The sequence below is a fragment of the Leguminivora glycinivorella genome, chromosome 14 (assembly GCF_023078275.1).
Source record: "Leguminivora glycinivorella isolate SPB_JAAS2020 chromosome 14, LegGlyc_1.1, whole genome shotgun sequence".
Taxonomy (NCBI): domain Eukaryota; kingdom Metazoa; phylum Arthropoda; class Insecta; order Lepidoptera; family Tortricidae; genus Leguminivora; species Leguminivora glycinivorella.
This window is the reverse complement of record NC_062984.1, coordinates 9,687,755-9,715,049: the sequence shown is the minus strand read 5'-3', so window position 1 is coordinate 9,715,049 and position 27,295 is coordinate 9,687,755. Positions and strand designations below refer to the sequence as shown.

Genomic DNA, 27,295 nt, shown 5'->3' with positions numbered 1-27,295 from the left:
AAGAAACCAATAGGAGTATCTATTCTGCAATACGCTTGAAATGTAGAAGAAGGATAGGACATTCAAGATTTAACACGCTTGGCGGTAGAATTTTTACATTTATCAGTGAAATATCAAAAACTGGCGAATTTTTTTCTTAAACTGTCCATGATTGGGTTCGTCACCTTACATCGATATCGGTCCATCCGTTTTGGGAGCTACGATGCAGTATTCATTTGCGTGAAACAGCCATCTGTGTCAAGTAAACAATGGAAAACTAAAAAATTCAGCGGACGCATCAGCTCGGTCGATAATTATCATGAACGTTTTACAATATATGAATATATCCCTGTACAGAGAACCAATCGCTAACGTAGAAACGGGTTATCTGCCTCCCTGTCACATTGAGACCCTTTGGATGGTAGAGCGTTAAGCTAGGAACATACTACGCGGACGTCCGTCGTAAAACGACCGCGACCTATCAGTGTGCACGGAACAAAACATCCAGAGAGCCAGATTTCGATCGGACGTCCGTGCGCTCAAGGCCACGTCCGTCGACCGATAGTTTGCACGGTTATGTGTAATTTCATTGTCCAGATTCCCGTCCGCGGTCGATCTACGACGGACGTCCGCGTAGTGTGTTCCTAGCTTTAAGCCAGGAACATACTACGCGGACGTCCGTCGTAAAACGACCGCGACCGCGACCGATCAGTGTGCACGGAACAAAACATCCGGCGAGCCAGATTTCGATCGGACGTCCGTGCGCTCAAGGCCACGTCCGCGTCCGTCGACCGATAGTTTGCACGGTTATGTGTATTTCCATTGTCCAGATGTTGTGTCCCGTCCGCGGTCGATTTACGACGGACGTCCGCGTAGTGTGTTCCTAGCTTGAACCGCACAATCATTCACTCACTAATATTACCAATCATTCGATCCGTTCACTCAACTCAAGTCACTTCTGTTCTGTCACATTTACGAACGCGTTATGCGCGTCGGTCCGCGCTCGATTAATTAATTATCTTATAAGCATAAAAGAAAATACAAGCCAGGGTTTTGTTTTCAGTTTTATTTGTATTTTGTTTTCATGTGTAAGTTGGAAGCTGCGTGAATATCAGATTGAGTGTTGCAACATTACGTTAGGTAGTGATTCTGCAGTGTGATCGAGGATTGTTTTCATTGTGAAGAGTTGAAGTCTTATTGGATAGGATGCCGACGAGTGCGGTGTACCAGCCGACGACGGTGACGTACGAGCAACAGCCGAACGACCAGCGATGGAACTGTCCCATCAGCTACTTCTCGCGACGGGTGACAAGTAGTCTGAACAGGGCAGTTTGTGTGCGCCTTGGACTGTGCTTGCTGGGGAGCACGCTTTTCATAATTGGTGAGTCACGACTGCTCATACCTACTGTTTTGTAGAGTTCGTAGGTTAGTTTAGCATCCAGACCATTATGTTATGCTCAGATAATATGATAGTTATGACATGACTAAATGGGAAGGATACATTAAGAGCCTTGCATTCAAAAAACTTGTTACTTTTCGAACACAAAGCAAATCATAATTCAGAAGTTGTGAATAATTGGAAATTAATGGATATGAAATAGGTGTGTCGGTTTCTTATCAAAAATGTCTATATTTTTAAGATTACCTTGAGTATTGTCAATCAACTACACTGACAAAAAACTGACTCGATGTCATAACAATAATAATTCTTATGACAAGGCATTATCTACCATTCAAATTTATGGTTTATTCATTATATCTATTAACATGTATTATTTTCATTACTTTGCTAGCAAGCTGTACTGCAATATCACAATTTTGTTTTATTTTAACCCCATATTTTCTAAGAGAGGCACTGAAACAGTTTAATTGAGCAGTTTCTTCTGCTTTGCCTATCCCTTTTTGAAATGCAGCTGTGTTATTTGTATTATTTGATCAATTGTGATATCTTTTTGCATAAATAAATATACATTAATGTATGCACAACACCTTTGCACTTTGTAAATAATGACTGGAGCCCCAAAACAAAACAAAATAATTTTATAACAATCATATCTTATCACTGCTTATTAAAAAAATTACTCCAACTCCCCCACATAATGTCAGATAATGGGATAAGGGTGGGAAGAAGACTCCAACTTCACTATCACTACAAAGTATAAAACAAAGTCGCTTTCTCTGTCCCTATGTCCCTATGTATGCTTAAATCTTTAAAACTACTCAACAGATTTTGATGCGGTTTTTTTTAATAGATAGAGTGATTGTAGAGGAAGGTTTACATGTAGGTATAGTACCCGTGCGAAGCCGGGGGCGGGTCGCTAGTTATTACATAAAATATTGTTAGTTGTGCAATGACAACTTCACCTTGAGCTGCTTGATAAAGGTAATTTTTGGTAAAAAACCTATGATTGACTTTTGAATAAATTTTGCACTTTTTTAACGTTTACAATTTGTGATTCAATACTTCCATACTAATATTATAAATGGGACAGTGTGTGTCTCTGTTTGTTGGTCCGTCTTTCACGGCAAAACGGAGCGATGAATTGACGTGATTTTTTAAGTGGAGATAGTTGAAGGGATGGAGAGTGACATAGGCTATTTTTGTCTCTTCCTAACGCGAGGGAAGCCGTGGGGAAAAGCTAGTATTACTATAAAATTACACTGTATTATAAATCAAATTTTATATTCATAGTACAATTCTACCATACACCATGCATTTTGTTGAGACATTATACAACCAGATGAAAGGTCACTTAATGTTTGTTCCATGTTGTGTAACTGAGGTAGAGTGTACACTGTGAAAGGCATTCATTCAACTTTTTATACCCGTTTTTTTATCCGAACTTTCTGGTAAAAACTTAATTGGTGTTGCACAACAATAGAGCTGCAAAACAGTCATAAAACTAGTTTATTACTTGAATAAGTACTTAGCTAACAAACAAGCTCCTTGCTTCCTTGTTGAAAAGCGATAAACACGCTTTTAACCTCAGAGACAAATAAATAAACTTTTTAACAAAAAATAAAACCGCCTTCAAAAATAAGCGCGTTATAAAAAGCCAAAAATAATAAACCTTTCAATTCAGATTTCTTATCGTATTGCAATAAGCTAAACATCCAAATTATAAACAATTCAATTATTTTTGTAGTCGGTACCAGACCTGTTCGTCGCCTTGCTATTGCCTGTTTGACCCACCCAACCATACACAGGCTGGTACCGACTCCAAAAATAATTGAATTGTTTATAATTTGGATGTTTAGCTTATTGCAATACGATAAGAAATCTGAATTGAAAGGTTTATTATTTTTGGCTTTTTAGTTTCTCCGTGTTTTGTAACGCGCTTATTTTTGAAGGCGGTTTTATTTTTTGTTAAAAAGTTTATTTATTTGTTGATTTTTAGTGGTTCCTAGTGATATTATATGTATCAGTCCGAATACATGTACAGTAGTGAAAGAATTATCCTTTAACTCCTAACCATTGAGGAGTTGACCTTCCATCATCAGCTCAGTTGATTTTTAGTGGTTCCTAGTGATATTATATGTATCAGTCCGAATACATGTACAGTAGTGAAATAATTATCCTTAAACTCCTAACCATTGAGGAGTTGACCTTCCATCATCAGCTCAGCCACATAAAATTATTACCATCAGACGTAAATACTGGTGTACCTTTGAAAAATATACTAAAAACATTACATGTGCCTATAACATTTGAAGAGTTCCCTCGATTTCTCCAGGATCCCATCATCAGACCCTGACTTGGTGCCAATGGGACCATCTCGGGGTTATACCGGTTCGATCAAAAAAAAAATTTTGAAAATCGGTCCACGATTCTCGGAGATATCGAGTAACATACATACAAAAAAATAATAAAAAAAAAAACATTCAGTCGAATTGAGAACCTCCTCCTTTTTTGAAGTCGGTTAAAAATTTGGGACGCTTTTTTTTACCTAGTAGGATCGAAAGGACTCGTGATTCTGAGTAGGAAAAACATTAAATTTACCTCTTTTACAAAAAAAAGTTTTTGAATCTTTTCCGCAAAAATGACCATACCTATTAAATTTGTCTTTTTTTAGGTTACTAAGTCAAATGTGGTATCGTTAGAAAAAGCTCAAATTGCACATAATTATCAAACCTATATCTTATAATTTTTTGTTGAAGAAAAAGAAAAGAATTTTGAAGGAAAATGTTAAAAAATACCGTTCTCCCCTCGCGCCCCTTATCTCCGAAGTTTACCAACGAAAAATTGTGAAAATTTTACGAAACATTGGCTTTATGCTAAATATTACAGGAAAAATTAAATCGAGCGTGTACTATCTTGGAAACTGTTTTTAATTGACAAAAAAAACTTTTCAATTTCAACTATTAATTTTACCACCCTTGCATGTACATATTATACTTCCGTATCATATTTCAAAATTATACGAGATTTTACCTAAAACATTATCTTTCAAATAAAGTAAAAACTGTCGAAATCGGTTAACATTATAAAGAATTATCCCTGAAAAACCATCGTACAATACAGCTCGCATAAATTAGTTAGAGAATTCACCGAGAGGTTGCACTATACTATACACAATAATGCTCATTAGTACTTATACTTCTAGTCAAGTCATTAGTTTTAACCATTGAAAGTTTGGACCAATACGGATCCCTCGGTGGGCGAGTCCGAGTCGGACTTGGCCGGTTTTTCATTATGTAAAATAGTTAATCAGTCAACTTTAATTCGCTGATAAATACCTAAATTCAATGAGGTGCACGTTACGTGGTTACGTGAAAAGTGTCCGGGTTTTCCCCGGACACTTCTTGACTCCCCGCCCGGACGGCCTCCAAACTAGGACAAATCCGGGGAAACCCGGACGGATGGCAGCCCTAATTAAGAGCCTTGCATTCAAAAAACTTAGTTTTCGAACACGAAGCAAATCATAATTCAGAAGTTGTGAATAACTAGAAATTAATGGATATGAAATAGGTGTGTCGGTTTCTTATCAAAAATGTCTATATTTTTGAGATTACCTTGAGTATTGTCAATCAACTACACTGACAAAACCGGCCAAGAGCGTGTCGGGCCACGCTCAGTGTAGGGTTCCGTAGTTTTTCGTATTTTTCTCAAAAACTACTGAACCTATCAAGTTCAAAACAATTTTCCTAGAAAGTCTTTACAAAGTTCTACTATGGTGATTTTTTTCATATTTTTTAAACATATGGTTCAAAAGTTAGAGGGGGGGGGACGCACTTTTTTTTCCTTTAGGAGCGATTATTTCCGAAAATATTATTATTATCAAAAAACGATCTTCGTAAACCCTTATACATTTTTAAATACCTATCCAACAATATATAACACGTTGGGGTTGGAATGAAAAAAAATATCAGCCCCCACTTTACATGTAGGGGGGGTACCCAAATAAAACATTTTTTTCCATTTTTTATTTTTGCACTTTGTTGGCGTGATTGATATACATATTGGTACCAAATTTCAGCTTTCTAGTACTTACGGTTACTGAGATTATCCGCGGACGGACGGACGGACGGACGGACGGACGGACGGACGGACGGACGGACGGATGGACGGACGGACGGACAGACAGACATGGCGAAACTATAAGGGTTCCTAGTTGACTACGGAACCCTAAAAAACTGACTCGATGTCATAACAATAATAATTCTTATGACAAGGCATTATCTACCATTCATATTTATGGTTTATTCATTATATCTATTAACATGTATTATATTCATTACTTTGCTAGCAAGCTGTACTGCAATATCACAATTTTGTTTTATTTTAACCCCATATTTTCTAAGAGAGGCACTGAAACAGTTTAATTGAGCAGTTTCTTCTGCTTTGCCTATCCCTTTTTGAAATACAGCTGTGTTATTTGTATTATTTGATCAATTGTGATATCTTTTTGCATAAATAAATATACATTAATGTATGCACAACACCTTTGCACTTTGCAAATAATGACTGGAGCCCCAAAACAAAACAAAATAATTTTATAACAATCATATCTAATCACTGCTTATTAAAAAAAATACTCCAACTCCCCCACATAATGTCAGATAATGGGATAAGGGTGGGAAGAAGACTCCAACTTCACTATCACTACAAAGTATAAAACAAAGTCGCTTTCTCTGTCCCTATGTCCCTATGTATGCTTAAATCTTTAAAACTACTCAACAGATTTTGATGCGGTTTTTTTTAATAGATAGAGTGATTGTAGAGGAAGGTTTACATGTAGGTATAGTACCCGTGCGAAGCCGGGGGCGGGTCGCTAGTTATTACATAAAATATTGTTAGTTGTGCAATGACAACTTCACCTTGAGCTGCTTGATAAAGGTAATTTTTGGTAAAAAACCTATGATTGACTTTTGAATAAATTTTGCACTTTTTTAACGTTTACAATTTGTGATTCAATACTTCCATACTAATATTATAAATGGGACAGTGTGTGTCTCTGTTTGTTGGTCCGTCTTTCACGGCAAAACGGAGCGATGAATTGACGTGATTTTTTAAGTGGAGATAGTTGAAGGGATGGAGAGTGACATAGGCTATTTTTGTCTCTTCCTAACGCGAGGGAAGCCGTGGGGAAAAGCTAGTATTACTATAAAATTACACTGTATTATAAATCAAATTTTATATTCATAGTACAATTCTACCATACACCATGCATTTTGTTGAGACATTATACATACAACCAGATGAAAGGTCACTTAATGTTTGTTCCATGTTGTGTAACTGAGGTAGAGTGTACACTGTGAAAGGCATTCATTCAACTTTTTATACCCGTTTTTTTATCCGAACTTTCTGGTAAAAACTTAATTGGTGTTGCACAACAATAGAGCTGCAAAACAGTCATAAAACTAGTTTATTACTTGAATAAGTACTTAGCTAACAAACAAGCTCCTTGCTTCCTTGTTGAAAAGCGATAAACACGCTTTTAACCTCAGAGACAAATAAATAAACTTTTTAACAAAAAATAAAACCGCCTTCAAAAATAAGCGCGTTACAAAACACGGAGAAACTAAAAAGCCAAAAATAATAAACCTTTCAATTCAGATTTCTTATCGTATTGCAATAAGCTAAACATCCAAATTATAAACAATTCAATTATTTTTGTAGTCGGTACCAGACCTGTTCGTCGCCTTGCTATTGCCTGTTTGACCCACCCAACCATACACAGGCTGGTACCGACTCCAAAAATAATTGAATTGTTTATAATTTGGATGTTTAGCTTATTGCAATACGATAAGAAATCTGAATTGAAAGGTTTATTATTTTTGGCTTTTTAGTTTCTCCGTGTTTTGTAACGCGCTTATTTTTGAAGGCGGTTTTATTTTTTGTTAAAAAGTTTATTTATTTGTTGATTTTTAGTGGTTCCTAGTGATATTATATGTATCAGTCCGAATACATGTACAGTAGTGAAAGAATTATCCTTTAACTCCTAACCATTGAGGAGTTGACCTTCCATCATCAGCTCAGTTGATTTTTAGTGGTTCCTAGTGATATTATATGTATCAGTCCGAATACATGTACAGTAGTGAAATAATTATCCTTAAACTCCTAACCATTGAGGAGTTGACCTTCCATCATCAGCTCAGCCACATAAAATTATTACCATCAGACGTAAATACTGGTGTACCTTTGAAAAATATACTAAAAACATTACATGTGCCTATAACATTTGAAGAGTTCCCTCGATTTCTCCAGGATCCCATCATCAGACCCTGACTTGGTGCCAATGGGACCATCTCGGGGTTATACCGGTTCGATCAAAAAAAAAATTTTGAAAATCGGTCCACGATTCTCGGAGATATCGAGTAACATACATACAAAAAAATAATAAAAAAAAAAACATTCAGTCGAATTGAGAACCTCCTCCTTTTTTGAAGTCGGTTAAAAAGGGTGTTAAAAGTTACATGTAAATGGCAAATGTTTGCTGTCTGTCTGTGGCTGTGAGGCATTATAGTTTTCAAAGGGGCTATTCGAGTATTACGTAAGGAGATTTATTACAATTATTTAACCTAACTGCCATTCTCCTACTCCTAGTCAGGAAAAGTAAACAAATTTTAGTTTTTACTAAAATAATAAATATTAATTCTGGCAATCTCTCCCTTCTACATCCTGTGAAGCTCACAAGTCTACCGCCTCCTAAATGTTATTAATAAAACTTTGTATGCAATGCAACCTTTGCTTGAGTAGACATTATGAGTATATTTATACCTTGAATTGCTACTTATACCATCCTAAGGCATGCATTCCTAGGTAATAACATGGAGATAAATAAAATGGTGTCAAATTGACTATCATGGCAATCATGACTATGACAGGATATTGGTCACGTAATACACCCCTTCTAATAGCTATAATTTTCTCCACAGATGATAATTCGATATCCCATATCGCCAACGGCTATAATTTAATCTCTACAGTCGTGTGACAACGCGATGGCGTTAAATTATGTGGAGTCACGACGTAGTACAGCGGCTTTTGTAGTATATCCAGTGCTCGTGTAGTTGTGAATGACGGACTATTTCCGGACATAAGACATAAATGGCGTAGGCTGCGTTGCTTTACGGTCAAAGTAATCAGTAGACTGACTACGTAAGTAACTTTTGCAACACGAAGAACTTTTGTTATAAGACTTACTGGCTTAGGTACCTTTTTAGTTTTGCATTACTGGAGTACTGTTCGATTTGTACAGTATAGATACTATAGATGTAGAACAAGATTGGGTTTCAGGCTCTTACTTAATACTCATGAAAGTATGTCTGCTTGTTTTCGATGTTCGTGTAATAGTGGAATATTAGCTGGGTAGTTTAGTTAAGTTAGTATAGGTGGTAGTGTAATACTTCGATAGTAGAAAATTAAATATTTTTGCGCATCACCGATTGTTTATTTTGACTTCACAGTCAAAGTACTGACAGTATCAATACTTATTTTGCATCAAAGGCTTGCTTATTTTATGTCTCCTTGAAGAGACGTGTTATGCCTCGATAATTTGCCCTGGCTCAAGTACTGGAGACAAGTTTCTAAAGTATTCATTCAAACAGATTTGTGGTGAAATAACTTCCGCTATTAATTATTTGCTGACTTGGAATGTCAGCTCGTACATCAAGTTGAAACTTACAGATGTTTCTTATTTGAAATGACGAATCCATTTTCTCGTTGCATAATTCGTTCCGCTCTGTTTCGTGTATCTCTGAACCGGCTAATCGCAAAACGTTTTACCTCGGCTGTGAACTCTTCTTTACTACAGCTTGGTCTTAAAATCGGTAGCAGCTATGCCTGATCAGAGACACACTTATCTTGGTTATCTAAAGCGATTCCTTATATTGCAACATCAACCAAGACCGTAGGAGGAGCATCAGTACCAAAATCGGAGTAGGAAGGCATGTCTTTGTCTAACTTCAATACATTGTACAATTACCATTTAAGTTCAATATTGCGTAGTCTATCTTCCGGCTATTATTGTCTCTATTACCTTATAAAGAACTAATGACCCACTCGAGCATGCCCTTAGGGCGTTGGTGGTATTAGGGCCAGATACGGTTAAAGCTAAGATGCACGTCACACCTAGCCTACCTGCTTTATTTATAGTTATTCAAATGAAGCCACTAACAGATAACTCTGCTAACTTTTTTTTTTAATTACATAGTCCAAAGGCCAGTTCTTTTAACGAACAGTAATTTACTACTTGTTGCATTAAGTAACATCCACTCCCTTCCCTTGTGTAGATGGTGAGATTCACTGCAAACTTGCAAATCGGAAACCTGATTCCAATCTATAGTCAATAACAGTCAACTGAGTCAACAGCCTCCTTCTGTAATTGCGTACAAATTGGGGCGAAATTAAAGCCACCAATACCATATATGTTAAAAGTCAAACTGTTAAGGTATAAAATCGTGCCGAAGACGTAAAGATCTCATCAGGATACGGTTGTATTGGGCGTGCATTGGTCAACGCATAAATGGCTACGGTGAGTGCGGTAGCAGAGATAAGCTTCGATTGTGCGTATCGCATACAATGCTTGTTGTGGTCGTAAATGGAGTCGACAGCGCGAGCGCAGGCTCGGCTTGCCGGTGAGCGGTGAGTCATCGGCGGCTGCGTGATCACTGACCACAGACTGATGAAATCTTAGAAGGGACCTACCTAGTGTAATAGATTAAATAATATAAATGTATATTGATTGACTTATTAAAAAAAGTTTACTTATTTGAAAAAAGTTTACTTACTTAGTTAAATAAGTTTACTAATTATACCCACAGAAAACGGAAGAGCCGAGAGCCTAACCTGTGAAATCGGTCATAGCTAAAACAGCCGTAAATGTTAGCCTTTATGCATTTCTAAGAAGATATTCAGTTTATGCCTAGAATAGAACTATTTTCTCTTCTCATCTCACAATCGTTTTAGAATGAAATGTCTGGATTAAGATAACTTGTCCTTAGCAGTCTGAGATGGCTGGCAAATGTCCAGGAGAATCGTCTGGCGGAGTCAGTCTGTTTTGTAGGGTAAAGTTCGGTTCAATGTATTCTACGTACCCTATCCTATCTTACATGCATGAGTCATGAGATAAAATAATGTTGATAGTATTCAAAGCTTTTAGCTTGATGAATCAATAGGTCACAATCACAACACAACGATCGTCGAAATAAATACGAGTACAATATTACATAAAACTGCATTTACGTATAAATTGTGTCGAATTGAATAAATTAAGAACTTCTTGTTTGGAGTCGTTTGAAAATATCCCCGAATCAAAACGAAGTTCTGTTTTTTTAAAGTTTAACGTGGATTAGATTCTATCGGATAGAACTCAAATAGATTCGATTCTGGATTTTTACAGTAGAACCACGGTTTCACAGACTAATAGGCATTCTATACTATACTTAACTAATACCACGCTTGGGGGTCGTTCTCGTTTAAATATGAGAAATATCTCAATAAATACACCTCATAAATACTACCCCACTTCGTTTCAAATGGCAGTTCTAAAATATTCATGAGTCGAGTAATGGAGCAGGCGAGCGAAGGTCGTCAAACTCCGCCACCCCACCACCGCCAACGCTTCCGTACCACCGACCACTTCTTATTTCCTCTGCCTTGGACACGACTTGCAATCCAATGTCCTTTGACTACGTCACTCCCCGCCGAAGGATTGGAACTTGACGGAAGCACGTCCGGAAAACGACTTAAAGGCACCCTTAAGAAAAAAATGTACGTGACATGTTTAAAAACCTAAACTTGGATTTAAAAAAAAACATCGGTCGATTGTGTTCTCCATCCTTCATTCATATAAAGCCACAACTTAACAAATAATGTTCATCCATTAGTATCGATACGTTAAAAATTTGCACGCCTATACATGCATGTTGAATAATTCTAATATGCATGGAAAACTTAGCCATAAGACCTACCTTGTTACCATATTCAAGCAAATAAAGATATTTAATTTCATTTCATTTACGAGTATAAAGAAACTAGGCGAGGGACTTTACAGTATCTTGTGCTTTCAACTTGGTAACTCTTTGTTTATTATTTTATGTATTTCAAAGTGTCGTGGCTTGTCGAGACGTCGAGCATTAAGATTAGTAGATATCGGTTTTATTGAGCCATTTCGGTTGCATTTGTGCACGCTACTGCCACCTAAATCCAACGCCCACACAATGAGTCGTCATAATTGTCAAAACCAGACGTTATTGTACAAGGGCTTCTAATCCCATTGCAAGTCGAGGGTTGAAAGCCAAAGAAAATGCAAACCCGCAAAGAGCACGTGACCTCGTAAGCCGAGATTCTCGTATTACATTGGTTAACTTCGGTTACAAGACTATAAGCCGTTGATTACTTACACTTATTGATACCCGCGTGGCTATCGTCATGTAACAGCGTAATTTGAAATACGGACCGACAATTATGCCACACCGGTTTCGACGCTCGCTGTGTTGTGTGGGTCGACTTGTTCTTTCTGCAATATTGACCAGCCGTTTCATATGCTTCGTCGATAATGTCGATATCCAATAGTTCTAATTATAATGTTATTAATTATTATTATGCGCAGTTTAATATATTGCAAAACACAATTAGTTGAGTTGAGAGTTGGTAAAGTTTAGTACCTAACCTTGAATACTAACCAAGGTTAGTTCATAAAATACGCATGTTTCAAATCAAGGTTTACTAACTTCGCAATTCATCGTCACATAAATGTTTATTAGCGAATAAAACAAATATTTTAATCAATCCACATAACCACAGGAATTCCATACGCCACAAGGGACTTTAGTGATTAATTGTCTTTTCCATATATAAATGAATGAAAATAATGATACATATTTTCCCTTCACTCCCATTAGTTACCACCCAACGGGTTAGCATCACCATGAAAATCTGCTGTCAAAAGTGCTGCATAACCAACTTTACATCTACTTCAATTCTTATAGATTTGTCTATGAGTGGGATTTCTGCCATCTGCCTGCTTTAAGTGGGCGGACTGGGTGGTTATTGTCCCACTTGTTCTAGTAGCAGTGAACGATTTCTAATGAATAAATAACTAATGCAGTCTACCCACTGGCTTTAACCCGGCGCTTCCGTTGCATTGCCCTATTTTCGCAATAACTCAAACGTTGACGACTCGCGACGACGCTTCAGTTTTCAAAGGCGTGCCTTAATGATGGTGCATGTTTTACTTTGACTAGCGAGGCCTAAGTCAAAAGGCCAAATAGAGATGACGTCCTCCCGCGAACCTGGAACTGAACGCGACAGAAAACAAAAACTTGGTGGTCAGAGTATGGCGTCACAGATGATCTAGCGATAGTTGCCAGTTATTACTTATTGTACAGAAAAGTACGGCCATCCTTCTGCAGTGACCTACGACGCAACAGCACGTCCTCAATCGTCTATGTCTCTTTTGTGTGGGTGGTTATTGTTCCAGCCGCAGTGAAAGCGGCCTAATGAATCGCTAATGCGTTCTGCCCACTGCCTTAACCCGGCGGTTCCGCTGCACTGCCCTATTTTCGCAATTCTCCAGGGCCGCCTGCCGACGGCGCTTCGACTCTCGGAGGACATGTCTTTGTTTATACAAACTAGCACCTGCGCCAGCAGGATGTGTGTCTTATTGGCAGCAACTATAAGTTTTTCTGACGTTGCAAATTGACACCATAACTGATGCACATTTGATGCACATGCATACAAATTTATTTCATTTTGCATGGTTATTTCTTTTCCACTGCGTTTGCGTCCAAATAGGTTTGTTTTGTAAGTTTTACATGAGTAGAGTAGTTGGTGTATGGTAAGTTGGTAACCGTTAGTCACAGTCAGTTTAGGGTCTATTTCTGTGAATTTCTAAGTCTAGATCGTAAAAATATGTATGTTGCATGTATAACGTCTGCTCATTACGGATTTTTATCGTTCACAGTAAGCCGATAGCCGTCTGTCGCCTTCATGCCAGTTTTTACATTTCCCTGAAGAGCTAAAAACCACACCATTTTCAGAAAATAACTTGAAGTATACAGGAATTAAATAACAGTATTTCAGTCAGACTTTCAAGTGTCGAGTGCATTGAACTGCGAACTTTAAATGTATTCATTACTGCACTTTGCATTGAAGGCAACTCACAATGGCTGGGAGCAGAGCAGTCTAAAATAAGGCGCACTTCGTCTCTCCACGCCAGGCTTGGGTGTTATTGCAATAGCTTACAAAACAAAAGAGTCTAGGGATGTACCGCGTTGTCTGATTCAATAGACATGTAGAATGATATGTATGTCACAAATTGGATTTGTTTCAACCCCTTTTTGCCAAGAGTGACACTGAAACTTGGTAGTTCATGTGCTCTGCCTACCCCTTTAAGGGATACAGGCGTGATTATATTTATGTATGTAGAAAAAAAGCGAAGTATGAAGGCCATTTTCAAATATTCTCTGTATTATAAATTTTAACCATGTTTTTTTTGGAAAGGCATGTAAAGATTTGCGTGGTCCGGCGCGGCTTTCGAAGCTCTATTGGTTAAGAGCAATACACGGATTGCAGAAGATTTAGGCTCAAGCGGCTCAAGCGCCGTCGTCCCGCCGGAAAAGTAAATTTTTCAACAAAAATGTAACGATGTGTTATAGTCAGGAGACAAAAAGAGTTCGAATTGGTAAACTCTCGTAGTTCATTGGTAAGTCTACAATTTTATTGGTGTTCTACACTCGCTCGCACTCGTGAAATGTTAGCAATACTCAGGTTGCAATGAGTAATGTCTGTTTATTCACGGATCAGCCGAATGCTTTGTTGATAAACACGTCGTTGCCCCGCAACGCACTATCTTTTATTACTACCACATGCTACGTGGTCGGATTGTGTGTAAACAATTGTTTAAATTGATTGTCTTATTGGGCTTTTTATTCATTGTAAGATGTTTGAAAATATTAAGACCGCCTTTCTCTACAAAAATGAAGATTTTATCATATGAATTTATTTTAATGTGATGATTGTGTTCGTAGATGTGACCGGAGGACCAATCTCTCAATATAATTCTGGCGAAAGTTAATTGTCACTGATCATAAACACATGCAGATGTGTGTCTTGTAATATTTCGGTTTACCAGCCATGGCTAACTGATTTATTGGTATTACATGCTTCTTAACCTTTGTCTAATCTTTTAGCCTTGGGCCGTTTCAGGGGCATCTATTTGTGAAATTGGACTTTAGTCTCCTTTCTACTACCATACATAATATTGTTATTTTATAACAATACTGCATATTGTGGTTAATTATTATAGCTCCTGATCATAATATTGCATCAAATCATGCTCCCCGGTCCATATCTCCGTACATTATAATAAAATGACGTCACGACCATGCAAAGTGCTCACAATAAAACGGGAAGTGGTAAAATTACAGCCAATTAACTTAATTATACTGCAGCCGGTCTCATTCATAAATATTATCATGACGCTATCGCACGGGGCCTATAGGAGTACGTCCCGTGGCCTAGTTAGTACTAAACGATTGTTCCCATGCTGTGTGGAGTGTGTGGAACAGGGGAAGTACAGTGCGACATAACATAGTATAATGCACGAGGGCGCCACTGTATTGTAACTGACATATATTTGACGTAAATGCTTAAAAGTGGCAACAGTTTTCTATGAAAATAAAGTAGAGTTTTAGATCAGGCAGGCAATCAGGCCGTCTCTGTCGCACTTACAAATAGCGCGAAAGGGACGGCCCTCTGTTATATCATTTATCGCGCGACCATACTATCGGTGCTGGTAGGCTTACGTGGCTAATTTGGCAGACGCTGATACATATTCTACTTTTTATTTTGTGAATGTAGCGTTTCATATTGGGTCGTCAACCAAGATCTTATTTTCATGTACTTCCTATCTATTACAATTCATTCAACGCAATCTAGAAAGGTTCAAGCGCGGTCAAGAATCTATGTCGAACGTCAATGAATGCATTGATGTTGTAATCGATAACAATTACTGAAGGGTATCATTACGTACTAGATGTCTTTAATTATTTAAGAACGATGCTAATATTAAGCTTAGAAAAAAATTAGTGGAAAATTTTATTCTCTTGGAATTATTTGAACTCACGAAGTCTCCCGACTAATGGATTAAATAGCTAGGTGCATGCACATACGGTGTAAGGCCAGCAACAGACAGTCTGAAAATTTCATAAACTGAATGGGGATTTGTATGCAAACTGACACTGACAGATCTGTAAGTGTCAGTTTGAACTGACAGGTTGCATACAAATTCAGTTTATGAATTTTTCTGACTGTCTGTTGCCGGCCTAATTGTTTGCTTTGCCGGGTAAGGTCTTCAGATGGTAGAGCACGTGGCTAGCAGTGGCGGAGCGTCGATACAACTCGATTCCCAACGGGTTCCCTAAAATTCTCTAGTATCTGTTAGAAGTCCATACAAAACAGATGCCAAAAACCCCTCCGGCTTTACCAATGAAAATATTCATGCCCCGCCACTGGTGGCTAGTGAGAATGTGAGTTCAATTCTGAGTATTCTGACTAGCAGTGGCGTGGCGTGAAAATTTTCGTTGATAAAGCCGGAGGGGTTTTCGGGATCTGTTTTGTATGTACTTCTACAGATACTGGAGAATTTTAGGGAACCCGTAGGGAATCGAGTTGTATCGACGCGCGACGCCCCGCCACTGGACTCTAGACAGTAAATTGTCCACGGATAATTTATTTCTAAGCACAATAAAAGTTTATTAATAATTTTTAAAATATACTTTGACGAATTATGCGTTTGCTACTTAGCCTCCGCAGAGTTACTCAGTAGATTCAAAGACAATTTTACTTGTCTGTGTTTTTAACAAATATCAATATATGTACCTACTCCTATTATTTAATGAAAACCTGCCATAAAACTATTGCAGTACCTATGTAAAGTTAATGTTACATATTTATAATCCGTACTTGTATCTACTACGCGATGTACATTACATACGCGTGCTTTCTTGATATTCCGGTTAGTCCGAGTACATAGGTTGAACGACTCGTTGATGAGTCAGGCGCCCAGTTTTTGTGCACGTTACTAACCGAGATAGATCTGCAGACAACCGTGTACCTACGGCCGTTTTAATTGTTTCTACCAGTACAGTCGCGTCCATATAACTATAGAAAAAAAAAACGAAATATTTAATTGTAATATTTTTTTGGTAACTGGTGGCGGGCTAAAAATTTCAACTCACCACCCCTATTTCTTCCCGAGGGTGTCGTAGAAGTTGACTGTGGGATGTGGGTTCCATTGTGAAGTGGTCGCTGCAATATCTCAATCTATATGTTAAAAAAGTCAATGATTTTATATTTATTTTGCACTGTGGAAGTTGCGGAAAACTTAATATTTTAACCTTCATGGCAATGAGTCGAAGTCGAAAAGTAACAATTTTTGCTGGCCTTGAATTTGTAACACATATTTAACATGATTTTCTGATGTACAAGGTTTCATGAAAAACAATACTGCTCCTTCATTAACATGATTTTGCTTTATGGTTAGGTTGTCTGTCAGTGGGTGGAGTAGCAGAATCTAATCATGATTTATGTAGGCACTATTGATGATAACTAATGAGATTGGTAAACCACTCTAAATAGGCTAAAGTCAATTTTATCTTTGTATTTATTCCTTAGTATGTAATTTCTAAATTTAGCTACATGCAAGCTGATTCAATATGCCCGCCATTTATTACTGTCATCAAAAGTACCTTTTTTAGCCCTCGCCTATACCAAGAACGGTCTTAAATCGATTTACATTAACAATACATGCACCGTTGTTGTAAGTGGGTCAATGTTGAACTTGTGTCCATTTTTCCCACAATTTTTGGAGTTACCGTTCGTTCGTTTCTTTCCGTCCTAGGGCGTAAAAAATTGCTTGATTCGTGTCGCATTGGTGATGTCATTTGAGGCTGCATACCGGTGCCCGATGCATATTTTACGCGGCAATTGAAAAATAGGCAGCCTACGTTGTCCGTCAAGGTGAATTAGTTCGTTACCGTTGACACTTGAGCTAAAATTAATCTAGGCTACAAGAAAACTAGCCTGGCTTCCAAAACTATTATTCACTACATGAGAAATCTACTAGAACCAGCCTCAATAAGATCTTCGATACCGCATGGTTTTTACGAATATAGAGCTCAAGGTTTAAGTGCCACCGACAACGAAGCAGAGACAAAATGATTTGTAAGTTAAAGCCGCAAGGAGTCGTATTTCTGGTTTTCGCAACTGACCACAAGATGCCATATTTAACGCACATTATATACTTTGTTCCCACCGACGGATAAAAGGTTGTTGCAACTTGGCTAGAACCTTATTTGGAAACAGCCCATTATGTTAGTACTTCACACTCTGGAGTAGGTACAGTCATGTCTTATCTATTTATTTTAGTCTTAGCCCCTTGAAGACTAATATTTTACTTGCATTGTTGTTTTCTAACACACTTGACTACAATACATCATCATCGTGTATCCCAATCTGTCAATAATTATCTAAGCAATTAAACATCATGATGGTGACGTTATTCTAAAATTAAAATGTATTTATTTGTCGCATCGCAAGGAGATGTCTTTGAATTGGAGTTATTGAACATTAACATACACAAGGGGCATGTTGCCAGGCAGAGTGATGGCAGGTGGACCAAAATGTTGACCGAATGGTGGCCGCTATCGGACGTAAGAAGCGCCTGGCATCCGTTGGCTCGTTGGGTGGACGACATTCGAAAAATCGAAATGAATTCTCTTTACCTAGAAACAGAAACCATGGTATTTTTATATTTACAGCTAACTCTCAGTAACAGCTAAAACCAAAAATAAATTAGGGTTATCATTATCCATATTATATAGTTAATGTAGGGTATAATGCTATCATTTAAAATAAATCTTATCTATATTCTATATTCTATGTTCAATAATATCCTAAACCTAATCACAAGTATCGCAACCAAGATTTTATTAGCTAGGTAACGCTACGGTCGAATTCATTATTTTCCCTATTATATAATTATTATTTAGAGCGTCATAAATAATTTATAGTATTTTTAATATTATTGGGTACTATTCATCTTAAATTCAAATAAATCCAAAGTAAATTATATCCAACATTATAAAAAAGCATGTAATATATGTGTTTATAATTAATTAATTAGCAACTAAGCACGCAAGTTGACAGGCAAAACTCGCATGAAAATCGGTTCGCTCCGATTCGTGCGATAATCGCACGTTCGAGAAGAAATGTCATACGAGAACCGGTTTAGACGAGTCGAGAAATGTTATGGAAATATCTCCCGAAAATTCAGCTCTCCGTCTAAACTATTTTGCCTGGCGATAATCGCCTGGCGAGTATCGCATACGATACTCGTATGCGAGTTTTTATTTCTCGCACGAATGTAAACGTTTTCGTACGATAGTCGCCAGGCGATTATCGCATATGATAATGTCATACGAGTTTCTCGACCAAAACGGGCGAGAAACTCGTACCATCTAAATGGGGCTTAATGGCTGAGATGATGAACATACACAAGTACTAACGGCCACCGATATCTAAACGTTCTAGGCATAAGTATAAAATAAAGAATGTTTTCTCCTCACTAGCTCGGAAACACGTGTTTTGTCCTTTAATAGCAGCGGGTAAAAACGCATTTTATCCACTAGTGGGTAAAGTAATTTGACCTAGAATAAAATCAAATTAACTGCTTTAAAATTGATAAAAGTAGGTGGATCTAGTAATAAAGATGATTTACCACCTGTGGAACTACTGGAAGCAGTGATAAACGCATTGTTTGCGTTGTAGTTTCCTCGCTATAGTGAGGGGAAAAGTTTTGTGTTACACTCGGGGTGCAAATGTATTTTACTTCTCGTGTGTTAAAAAACTCGCAAGTTCATGATTCTATTCTCGAACCACTCGCTTCGCTCGTGGTTCAACTATAGAATCCTTTCACTTGCTCGTTTTTCAATTCCATATTCGGCGTTAAAATACAACTTTGCCCCCTTGTATAACAAATAACTATTATTTATCGCATAGTTTAAGTGCGTCGGCTTGCTTTATGGGTAATGTTGTACCATAATTACCATCGGTTTTAAAGTTACTTGACCATTCGTTAACCTTACTGAGATATTATCTATCAATAAATAGTTAAGCGTTTGGTGTGTGCATATTGATGGCAGTGTGTGAACACTTGTGGCCACGACTGTTCCTGTTAAACGATCAAACAATGAACAGACACTTCGACTTGAGTTATTTTAAGCTAAGAAAACAAAATGTTAAACGTATCTGAATGTAGACCACAATCCACAGTCATCAGCAGCAACGCTATAATGAAATGACTGCGAAGTTGAAGTTACTGCCCCAGTTACTTTACACAATTTGAAGCAATTAACATAGAATAGGGTTTGGGAACGGTAACAACTACGAGTACTACGTCATCGTCAGCCGGCGTATTATGTTTCCAATATTATCACTTATCTATGTGGATAAAGTATACGTCACGCTTTGGCAAGTATGTCAGTGTGAGAGTGACAGATGTCTTATCCACGTGGATAAGTGATGAAATTGGAAACGTAATACGTTGGCACCCGTATCTAATCAGTAATGAGTAATTAACACATACTTTAACGATTTCCCTAAATATTATGGTTACCAGTTATATAATTTTATATCAGCGGTTTACCTTGTTGATACTTCATGGTAGGGCACGTGCATACCTTAAAATATTTAAGGATAAACTGACAAAAATTGACATCAACTTATAAAAGTTTCTTCTCTTACAATAATGTTACGATTGAATTTAGTCAAACATGTTTATTTTACACGTTTTGCTCTAGACTTGGTTCCTTTCGTTTTAGAATTGACGATATTTATATTCACTATATTACTATAGAAACCTTCTTCGTTTCTTTTATAATTAATGTTGGATTTTGAGGAGAGGAAAAAATCCGGTTTCACATATTGGGATCAATTTATAGATAAGTTCTAACTTTGGAGGAACCTGCTCGAATGTATTACCTAGGTATTGGAATCGAGTCGCTTTCACACTCGTTCTAATTGTTATTATACCTCTGCATGTTATTACTTGAGTATATTAGGGGAAGTTTGAAAGTTGCGCCTATAACGGAAAAGATGAGGAGTGGCAGGTTGATGTAGTACGGTCATGAAATGATGAGGAATGAATGTCATATGGCAAAAGAATGTTGGAGATGAAGGTTGATGGATGGAGAGGGAGGGGTAAACCCAAACAACGCTGGATGGATTGTGTGAAAGAGGATATGAGTATTGAGATGACGAAGGATAGAGGAGAATGGAAGAGGAAGACGTGTTGTGCCGACCCCACACAACGTGGGATAAGGGTAGGAGGAAGAAGAAGAGTTATTACTTGAGTATCTGTATTAATAAAAAGGTGATACTGAGTCATAAAAGATCCACCGCACAATAAATAGACACAACTTTTATCCCCTGATCTGATGTTTGGCTAGATTCGTTTTATGCAACAAATTTAAAATCTACAGTGTTTTATTTCAGCGCAAAATAATCACCGATTTGAATTAGCCAAGGCAAACATCGTTAGGTTCAAATGTGCGAATTAATGAGTTTTCATTTCGATGCCAAGAACGCATATTATTGGGTAGGTGATATATTACACACCTATTAAACTTATGTCACCTATGCAGTGCATTTTCGATATTGGTATCAGTCTCTGGTAGACTATGCAGAACAGGAATGCCTGAACATGGATAAAATATTATCAAGAAGTTAATGTCAAAGAATGTCCTACAGACGGACGTTAAATGTGTCAATGTCGGCACATAAAGGAATTGGCATGACTGGCATGAGTATAAAACGATTGATGGGAACGCACTTAGTGCGCACTGCGCAGTACGCTCTCTGTTCACCATGGTTCTTACAAGAATCTTGTTTCAATCAGTTACTTATCATGAAATAAACTGGAGCGATATTAGTGCAGAGGCACGCCAGTTTCGCGATCCGATAACAATGTGGTATTTTGGGAGCGAATTAACGGCTGGAGGACCACCCAACGAGCGCAATAGTCGTGACGAGTCTCGTAAACAAAGCAGTAAATTGTTCCATACTTTGTACGTTCTCAAGTCTCAACTAGTCATCGGTACTAGCCTTTGACAATATTGGTACTTGGTTATGTACCTTGGTGTTCTTGGTATTCATCCTGCGCCTTTGTTCAGGGTACATTAGAAACATTGAGCCGTCTTCACACGTTGCCACAACAACGACTATTTCTAGGGCGTCATTAACGGCTCTCTGTGCTTTATCATAAAAGACCGACACACAAATCCATCTATACCTATTTATTAGCGAAGTAATATTAAGCCGAATGAATCGCGGGCCTTGTGTTGATTCGTGTGAATCGTGCGACTGTCAATTTACTCAGGATTTATATCCTGTGTAAATAATTCACGTGTTATGTTGACAGTGTTGACACACAAGTCTCGGAAAGCTGTCTGAACTCTCGTCTAGTTTATGAGTATTTATGACTCATGAAGTGAGCAATCCTTGGAGAGATATTCCAATAGGTAACCGCAAATGTATTTAACAAATAATATAATATACATTAAGAAATGTGATGATGTATTGATTATTGGTCATACGCGATTCATTACCCTGACAATAAATCTTAAACATGTTAACTTATTGAGTAGGTGAGGTACATACCTAGGTAGGTGGTTGTATATGTAGGTGGTTGGTCGTAGAAACAGTTATAACTGACCATTCCTAATAAACCGCACAATAAATGGCAAGCTAAAAACACTTCCGCTGTTGCCTTTTGTGGGTACCTAGCTCACATTAATTCCTGGCCGTATTTCTGTGTGCTATCCGCGATCAGACGAGGGTCGAGGAGTGTACATATTTCCAAAAAGGCTTTTCTCTATGAAATCCACACATAAATAAGACCTTTTGAAAAGACTCCTCGTTCAATGTTAGAAACATGCAATGCGTCTCTTTGACACAATAAAAAAATGCTAAATGTATTTTTTTTCGCAGGACTGGCGCTGGTGATAGCAGGCGGTGTTCAGTACTCCAACACACCGGCATCAGCGACGCCGGACGTCGACAGCGGCGTCGGAACCCTCATCGCGGGCGGCGTTATCCTGTGTCTCGGCTTACTTTTCGCTGGTAAGTTTATATTCACATTTTGAGTTTGTGACGTATGTAAGTGAGGCCGACCGCAGTCAGGGGTATAGCGAGAAGTAGGAATCCAGCATCACTGTATACAACCTTGGTTTCCTGCTTACTTAATGGTCAATATGAAGCAGTACATTTTGGGCATGCGCGGATCCAGGGGGGGGGGGGTCATGGGGGTCATGATCCCCCCTGGAGCCTAAGTTGGCCATACAAATAGACCACGTGAACCCCCCTGGGGCCCCGGGCCTTTACCACGTGACCCCCCCCCCTGGGCACGAAGCTGGATCCGCGCTTGATTTTGGGCCAAACTGATGTGGTGTTTAACCTCCAGTAGGGAGGGGGACACCTGAATACCCGGTGTTGTAATATGACTGTAACGTGTATACGTGGTCTAATAGGTCGTGGTGTATAATACAAACCTTGATCTCTAAGTACCTACACACTTTACGCGCTGCTACCATTTAACCTTTTGTCTTGTTGTTTATTGGTATTGAATTGATTCAACGCCTTAATTGAACCAATGGGATATTTAAAGGAACATGATGATCAAGGAAGGAAGAACTATTCCCCGATGACATCTCGTGAAAGTACTACTCTCTCATATAAGCCTCTTGATAGTTCCATCAAGAATGAAACGCTACAAACCAGGCATTCATATACCATTTAATAAGTTTTATTATGCCAAAGACTTAACTACATCAGCACAAAGTTGAATTCCGTCCAGCCAACGATAAAGGTTGACTAACTAAAGATACGCGTATTTACATTAGTAAACAAAGCAGCGCTAAAGGTTAAACGGTAGCTTTAATGCATTCATGACCTTAACCCGAAAGATTGCGCGCCGATACCACCTTCCATTAGTTTCCTAGTCGGCTAGCTTGCTTTCATTCTACGGCCGGTCTGGCCTAGTTCGTAGTGACCCGGCCTGCTAAACTGCTAAGCGGATGGTATTGGGTTCGAATCCCGGTAAGGGCATTTATTTGTGAATTGTCTAAGACTTGTGTGATGAACACAGATTGTGTTGTTCTTGAGTCATGTCTAAGTATTTTGTACATTATATGTATCGTTATCTACCCATAACACAAGCCTTCTTGAGCTTACTGTGAGACTCAGTCTGTGTGAGGATGACCTATATTATTTATTTATTTACCTACTATGTTACCCGTAGAAGTAGAATCCTCATTTGTCGTTCGTTACTATTGTAAGGAATCACAATAGAGGGCCCTGTTACTGTCATGCCCCTGCTGGTGCCGTAACAATACACATGAATACCTATATCTTAGTATTTGTGCAGTTTGTTTGTAAGGCCTTGTTTTGTTCAGTGTCTTTTCCGCAATTTCTGAAATAATATTACCTACTGTGAACTACATTTGCTAGAAGGCGACGTATTATGTTTACTGAGATCTATAACATCTTAAATATCGCTAATACAATACATAATACTTATTGATTAAAGGCTTCGTAGTTTGCAGGTTTTCAATTGGATTTTGTTTTATTAATTACCAAAGACATATATAACTCCATATAGACAGATAAAGTCTAAGAAAAAAACGTACCTCAGTACCATACAGAAAAAGGTACGGTGGCCTAGATGGCATTACACCTTTGGGGTACGCTCAGCTAGATGGCGCTAATATTAATATGTATTTGACATTTTAAAACATATCAAGCTAAGAATATGGGCCAAATTGTCAAAACTGAGGTTCAAAAGTTTTAAGCCTGTGTCGAGAGATGGCAGTCTATGCACTATGAGTATGATTACACATTTTACTCTCTATAATATTCGATCCTCTTTGTTAATTACTGACTGACAGTATCCTCGTAACGCCACTAACGCCCTTTAACATAAAATTTTACTAGGGAATTTTGAGTCGGCCGGTTGCATCAAACCGTTAAAATGTGGTTGATGCAACTGGCCCTAATTGTATTTGAAATTGATTTGAGTTTTAGAAACAAAAGAAATGCTACTTTATTTGATTACATCAAAGTTAAAATTCCATTGAAAAAAAAAGCTGTACAATGGGTGGCAAGAGGGTATAGTTATAGTTTTCATTCAGAACCTTGGCATTGGCACGCAAGCAACGCGGCGACGGAGCTGGAACGAATTGTGTAATGTAATGAAAATGTTTACCTCTGCCTTTTCGTATTAAATACTTTCTAAGTGATAGTTACCTACTAACTGCGACAAGACTCTGTATCAGATTATCAGTACTTGGAAGATGGAGTAAACTTTACTAATCCTTTTGTATTTACAGGTGTTGGCGGCTGGGCTTGGTCAGCAAGATGGGGCGGCGGCAAGGAGATGCCGTCAAGCGGCGCAGCCGGTCTGACCGCTCTGAACCCCTCCACCGACCCCCTGGTGGCCGAGCAGTACGCGCCTGTGCGCGACGCGCCGCCCGCGCCCGACGACGAGATGCGCAACCTCATGGACAACAAGGACTGGTGAGTCACTAGTTAAAGTCCTGACCGCTTGAACACCTCCACCGACCCCCTGGCCGCCGAGCAGTACCTACGAGCCTGCTACCTGTTGAACTGCTGAGTGCGGGGACAGTCACTGAACGACGACAATCTAGCACATCACTTCTTATAGGTATACTTACATATGCTCTGAAGCCTCTGAAGTACTTACAGTAAGTGCTGTGGACTGTCAAGAACGCTGGTGCCAAGTGACCTCGATATAATTAATATGTGTCACGATAAAAGTGCTATGATTACAGTTGCGTACTCGAACACAAATATTACAAAATAATTATTGAACTGCTTACATAAGAACATGACGTTGCAGTATATTACAATATTTAGTTCCACGTGCTGGCGTCACGCGCTTCAGCGTTGTTTACTGAAGCCCGCAACAAAGGTACATTACGTCTATTGTCACACGGCAGGTGCGAAGTGTTAAAGTTCAAGCGGTTCGCGCTTCATCCATTGTCGCGTGAAATATACCAAAACATAACATGTGCAAACAACTCCATGTAGTCACTTCACACAGTACCTAAGGTATTGTATTGTTTTAGTTGAGCCCGGAAACTGCGAGAACATGTGATTTTCCATAACAGAAAAGATTATAAGTAACCTTTATAAGCATATGTGATGAAAGATCCTTTCTTATTCATAATCGCGGCTGAATCACTGCAATACACATCCGTTGAATGTTACGATTTATAACGCACGCTGCATGTTTTCTTTCTTGGTTCATAATTAGCATTGTCTTGCAAAACTTTTGCTAAGCAAAACGCCGATATTTATGTTAAATGTTTTATTTTATTTTCAGTTTAAGCAGTGCGGAGGAGAGCGACAAAATGCTTGACGGACGCCCTTCCATCGCGTAAAGCGACGCGTCTCCGCCCCCGCCGAAGCTACCCTACCAACTCTTAGGCACTCCTTTGAGTTACAATTTTGTCCCCCTTACATATAAAATCGAGTGGTATTATTGATACATTACATATTTTATTTAGATTTGATGTAGGCTACATTATGAGTAGATTCATAAGAAAATTATTTTACAAAGGTGACGAATAAGTGACAATATCGTAGAATAATGTCTAGTAATGCCACTCGAGATATTGTGACCATGGTATGATGTGCATTTCGAGGTACAAAGTGTTGATTGATTACCCAACAGAGATAAAATGTCAAATGTGTGCTTGTTTGTGTGATAGTATTATTTTAAGCACTTGCGTTTGTTCTATCCACTATAAAGATATATGACCTAGATATCAGTTAACAACGATGTACAATGGGTGAAACGTTCATAGTTTTGCATCCATGTTGGGCAAAATCTTAAGCATCAATAAATGTAGCCAGTCCAAGTGTTGTGCCGAAGGCAAATTTATAATCTTCTCGAAAATTCGCCTTCAGATTACTTCTATGCATTTAATTAATCAAGTTGTAAGTAATTACTGTAAGCAAAGTTACTTAGTTGAAACACGTTTTGGTAAGGATTGTCTTAATTAATACAAGTTTAGTGAAAGACAAGTGGCCAAATTAACGTCCAGAGTAATGTATAGATTACTATAGAGATAGCATCTATATTTACTACCTATTTATTGTATCTTAGAACTACATTGTCTTGAAATGATCTGCTTATTTTGAATTGCAGCTTATTAAAATATGTATCTCATAGTATTAATCAACTTTAAAATCTAATTTTCTATTTCATATACGAATTGAATAATATAAGTGTAGTGTGTCTATGAATTTGTTCAAGTTCAATTTGATCTATATTTTTTTGTTCAATTTTCGTCTCGAATTTTAAAATAATTTGTTAGGTTAGTTAGGACCGTCCTGTGTAGGTGTAAGCGCAAATTGCTTGTTAAACGTGGTCGTGTTTAGAGGTTGTTTTGTGTTGTATAGCAATTAGTTTAATTTATACGAAACTGATATTATGTTAAGCTCTCTTGAAAATCATTCAATAGTTTTTGAATATTTAGACATAAAGAAACTAATGTACAAGTATAACTTCAGGAACAGTTGCAATTTTTATAAATCGTGTAAATATATGTGGAGAAATAATTATAGAAAGATTACTTATGTAAAATGTAACTTTATGTACTTGTTTATGAAATGAACATTATAATTCACTTTTAACTGCAGTGAGTTTTGTTTAATATGTTTGGATATTTTTATTTACAATATGTATCTACATTACCTACATAATTTATATTTTCTTTTTTGCATGTA

At 37.9% G+C, this 27,295-nt stretch overlaps 1 protein-coding gene across 1 annotated transcript; it reads left to right on the top strand.

Annotated features, from left to right (window-relative positions):
- The first annotated feature begins 943 nt into the window (after window positions 1-943).
- LOC125233055 lies at window positions 944-27,223 on the top strand. The gene is made up of 4 exons (XM_048138900.1): window positions 944-1,360; window positions 22,475-22,606; window positions 24,871-25,057; window positions 25,887-27,223. The coding sequence occupies exons 1-4, from the start codon at window positions 1,186-1,188 to the stop codon at window positions 25,942-25,944; spliced, it is 552 nt and encodes a 183-aa protein (XP_047994857.1). The 5' UTR covers window positions 944-1,185; the 3' UTR covers window positions 25,945-27,223.
- Window positions 27,224-27,295: the final 72 nt, after the last annotated feature.

What these genes read in the sequence shown, in the direction of transcription:
- LOC125233055 (XM_048138900.1), top strand. Translation starts at nt 1,186, where the DNA reads ATGCCGACGAGTGCGGTGTACCAGCCGACGACGGTGACGTACGAGCAA. An exon ending in GAGCACGCTTTTCATAATTG is followed by an intron (nt 1,361 to 22,474) that starts GTGAGTCACGAC and finishes TTTTTTTCGCAG; the next exon opens with GACTGGCGCTGGTGATAGCA. An exon ending in TCTCGGCTTACTTTTCGCTG is followed by an intron (nt 22,607 to 24,870) that starts GTAAGTTTATAT and finishes TTGTATTTACAG; the next exon opens with GTGTTGGCGGCTGGGCTTGG.